Here is a 3,540-nt window from a genome sequence, read left to right as displayed (position 1 = left end):
CTTCCGCTTCTCTCGAAACATTTCAACTCTAAACCACTTCTCTATATCGATGAGATTTAAGAATTCCTAAGGAATACTTTCTCCACTTTCTATTTATCCACTTGTTAATTTATTTCAGCAGGTCCCTTGTGTCTTGTTGCATTTCTCTAGTGGTAAGATTGATCGTGTTCCATGCACATTGCACGCGAATAGTTCGGTCATGTGCCCGCGTATTATCACGCGTGATCTTTCGCTTTTTGCCGGATGACGCAAGAATAATAATCGGTCATTGGCAGTCATTGCTGGTCATTGCTATCTCGTCGAGGCACTCGCAGCAGCCGAGCGTGTCGCAATTGGCGCATACGCAATTGTCAATCGTCGATAACGACCGACGTCAGTCGTCACCGACGTCACCGCATTAAGACACGTGTCACCGTGACATCACGTGAGAGAAACGTCGAGCTGCCGGAATTGCTCCGGATGTGCAGTCACGCGGGACGAGACACGTTCTGGCGGAAATTTCGTATCGTCCGCTATGAAAAATACAATCCTGCCTTCTCGTTTCCTTTTCTCAAATTACAGATTGACCGTTCTGAAAGTAATAAAAACAATGCGGAGCTGTTTTTTACTTCTTTCGTTTTTAATTTCCATCTTTTTTTCATTTTTTTTTCAAATTTGTTTACTAACATTTTGTTATGTGTTTTCTAGATGACAAGCCTGGAGAATATAAAAAACATATGGAAAACTGCGGACGCTGTAACGTTCGATGTGGATTCCACGGTCATAACGGAGGAAGCTATCGACGAGCTCGCTAATTTCTGTGGGAAGGGAGAGGAAATCACTAAGTTGTATGTTTCTATTTGACTTTGCTCGCGATACGGACTGTTGGATTCCACACGCTTTCACCGACGCAAAAATGTCGTAATAGTTATTTGTGTAACAAGTGAGGTAAGATGAAAATTCCCGGGTGCGGAGTTTACGCACGAGCCGAAGGCGAGTGCGGTAACTGCACCCGGGAATTTTCATCTTTACACACGGCTTACACTCCCTATTTTATGTTGCAAGTGCCTGGAAAGTGGTCTATCACGCACGCGTAGCGTGCGTAATGGGGCACTTTCCATGCACGTGTTGCATAATACATTTTTATTTTTCAGGACAAAGCGGGCTATGCAAGGTGATATGACGTTTCAGCAATCATTATCTGTGAGACTGGGGATCATAAATCCAAGTTTGACGCAAGTGAGACAGTTCCTGAATACGCATCAACCAAAATTTACCCCTGGCATCAAGTAAGATGTTCATGTTTCAAGATACAAGAACGAACGGGCGCGGGTTTGCTTGTGTATCGTTATCTTTAAAAATTGTCAAAATGTATTTTATAGAGACCTGGTGTCCGCTTTACAAGCTCGTGGGAAGGAAGTGTTTCTCGTTTCCGGCGGTTTCCGCTGTCTCATCACACCGATCGCGGCGCAACTTAACATCCCACCTGAGAATATTTATGCCAACAGATTAAAATTTTTTTTCACGGGTAAGTGGTTGCATCAAAGTATATTTTTATAGCTTTCCGTACATTTAGGAATAATTTACACATGAAACGTACAATGCACATTCATACATACGCAAATATGTCATAGGGGAATACGCTGGGTTCGACGAGTCTCAGCCGACTTCTAAGAGCGGTGGCAAAGGAGAAGTAGTACGTCTTATAAAAAAAGAAAAAGGCTTTAAAATCGTCGTACATGTCGGCGACGGGTCAACAGATTTAGAAGCCTCACCACCAGCGGATGCATTTATAGGTGTGTATATTCACTTGAGGAATTGTCTCTAAAACATTCTATCTCATGTTAAAATAATGATAGAAGTTGTACTGCAAATCAAAATGTTTATTATTACTACAGATATTATTTTTTATTTGCAGGATTCGGTGGAAATGTAGTTAGGGAAAACGTAAAGTCACGCGCGGAATGGTTCGTCACAAACTTTGATGATCTCATAAAATGTTTATAGACATGTAATATTTTTTATGAAAACGAAATCCCGTTATTTTAGTCAAAATGTTTTATATATAGTTTTTTACATATTTAGTCAAAATGTAAAAAAAATTAAATCTGCTTGAACAAAAAGGATGGTTATTATTAACGGATGAAACAAAAATGCAACTGCAGTAATTAATGCCGGCACAGTCTTGAAAATTGTAAACAATGTTCATAAATAACACACTTTATTCTACACGGTACATGAAATATACAATTACCTTTTTGATGCAGTGATTCCTAAAATCATATGCCACCTATGTATATAACATTTTATTAATCAATAACTATTACGATGTATAACTGTATATTCTATGCTTGTTTATAACCCTGTACATAATTACATTGCACAGTATGTATACAAAATTGCTTTTTTCTTTTATTTGCCGTTGTAGGCGAATCGAACGTCAGCGAGCGGTAAAATCTCGATGAAACAACGCGATAAAATGCGATAAAACACGCATTTTTCGTTTCATGGATTCTAAATGATGATCGCCACGAATCCGAACTTTAGCAATCGTAGGGTTGTCGTTGTGCATTTTTGATGACGTACAATTTTTGTCTTAGAAATTACGTATGTAAATTTCAACATTGCTCCATCGTGGTGTACCATTTATTTGTAATTAACGACAATCAGTTTTTTCTGTGAGAGCCAATCTTGTATCTTCCGTTGAAGTTCAACATTCGGTTTCACCATATCCATAGTGAGTGGAGATCGATTAAAAGGATCAGTTTGGTCGCTTAGCAAATGCCTGAAATACATTTATAAAATTTTTATATTGCGGTATACAAGTTAAAAAATATCTGTATATAATTCGTGTGCCGGTACCTTGCTATAGTCTGACGATCGATAGTTATTTGTGACGATGGCAAAACAACAGGATCCGTCATAACAGTCGACATAATTGGATCTAGAAATTCGTCGGGAACATCTGTTAAAATCTCATCTTCCTCTCGCTTTTGATTTGCAGCTTCTTCCACGCTCTTGGCAAATTGATCCAGATCGCCCAAGATTCCCACACCACCGATACGAACTACGATATACACACGATTTTTTTAGATTCTTTCTGCTGCCTTTTAGAAAAAAAATATATATGTATATATATAGAAAATCTCTTACCGAGCACATTGTCCGCCAGTTTAAACAGTTCTGGACTATAAGATCGTCCGTCTTGAGACACGGCGAGTGTAAAGCTTTCACTTTTACTCAGATTAATATAGATCTCGCATATATTTAACACCAAATTTGCAGGATTGAACGCATATTCCTTTTGATCGTTTACCTAAAATTTCAGATAGATGAGATTGCAATAGCATAATTTTTATCGATTATTGTAATATTTACAGATTCTAAAAATTACCTTGAGATTTTTTTTATTCGGTCCTACCAGTTGCAGTAATAAATAATTAAGCATGGAAGCGATACGGTCCACCATGATTGGATGGCAGAAGATCGACTTTATTTCGGTAGTCAACATTTTTATCGTCTGTATAGTTTTTCTACCCAGAATATTATCAAAGCGAGCAA

At 38.3% G+C, this 3,540-nt stretch overlaps 2 protein-coding genes across 2 annotated transcripts; one reads left to right on the top strand and one right to left on the bottom strand.

The window, feature by feature from the left end:
• Positions 1-479: 479 nt before the first annotated feature.
• On the top strand, positions 480-2,141 carry LOC112457212 (phosphoserine phosphatase). Its single transcript, XM_025020141.1, has 6 exons — positions 480-577; positions 688-827; positions 1,134-1,268; positions 1,362-1,507; positions 1,614-1,775; positions 1,898-2,141. Exons 1-6 carry the CDS (start codon positions 515-517, stop codon positions 1,984-1,986), a joined length of 735 nt encoding a protein of 244 aa, XP_024875909.1. The 5' UTR covers positions 480-514; the 3' UTR covers positions 1,987-2,141.
• A 42-nt stretch (positions 2,142-2,183) lies between these two features.
• On the bottom strand, positions 2,184-3,534 carry LOC112457214 (ubiquitin conjugation factor E4 A-like). Its single transcript, XM_025020142.1, has 4 exons — positions 3,374-3,534; positions 3,133-3,295; positions 2,842-3,046; positions 2,184-2,764 (listed from the first exon to the last, which is right to left on the bottom strand). The coding sequence occupies exons 1-4, from the start codon at positions 3,488-3,490 to the stop codon at positions 2,626-2,628; spliced, it is 624 nt and encodes a 207-aa protein (XP_024875910.1). The 5' UTR covers positions 3,491-3,534; the 3' UTR covers positions 2,184-2,625.
• Between the last annotated feature and the right edge of the window lie 6 nt (positions 3,535-3,540).

Source organism: Temnothorax curvispinosus, unplaced genomic scaffold (assembly GCF_003070985.1).
Source record: "Temnothorax curvispinosus isolate PA1 unplaced genomic scaffold, ASM307098v1 QBEX01007617.1, whole genome shotgun sequence".
Classification (NCBI taxonomy): Eukaryota; Metazoa; Arthropoda; class Insecta; order Hymenoptera; family Formicidae; genus Temnothorax; species Temnothorax curvispinosus.
The sequence above is the reverse complement of the archived record's forward strand: the minus strand, read 5'-3'. Positions and strand labels throughout refer to the sequence as shown.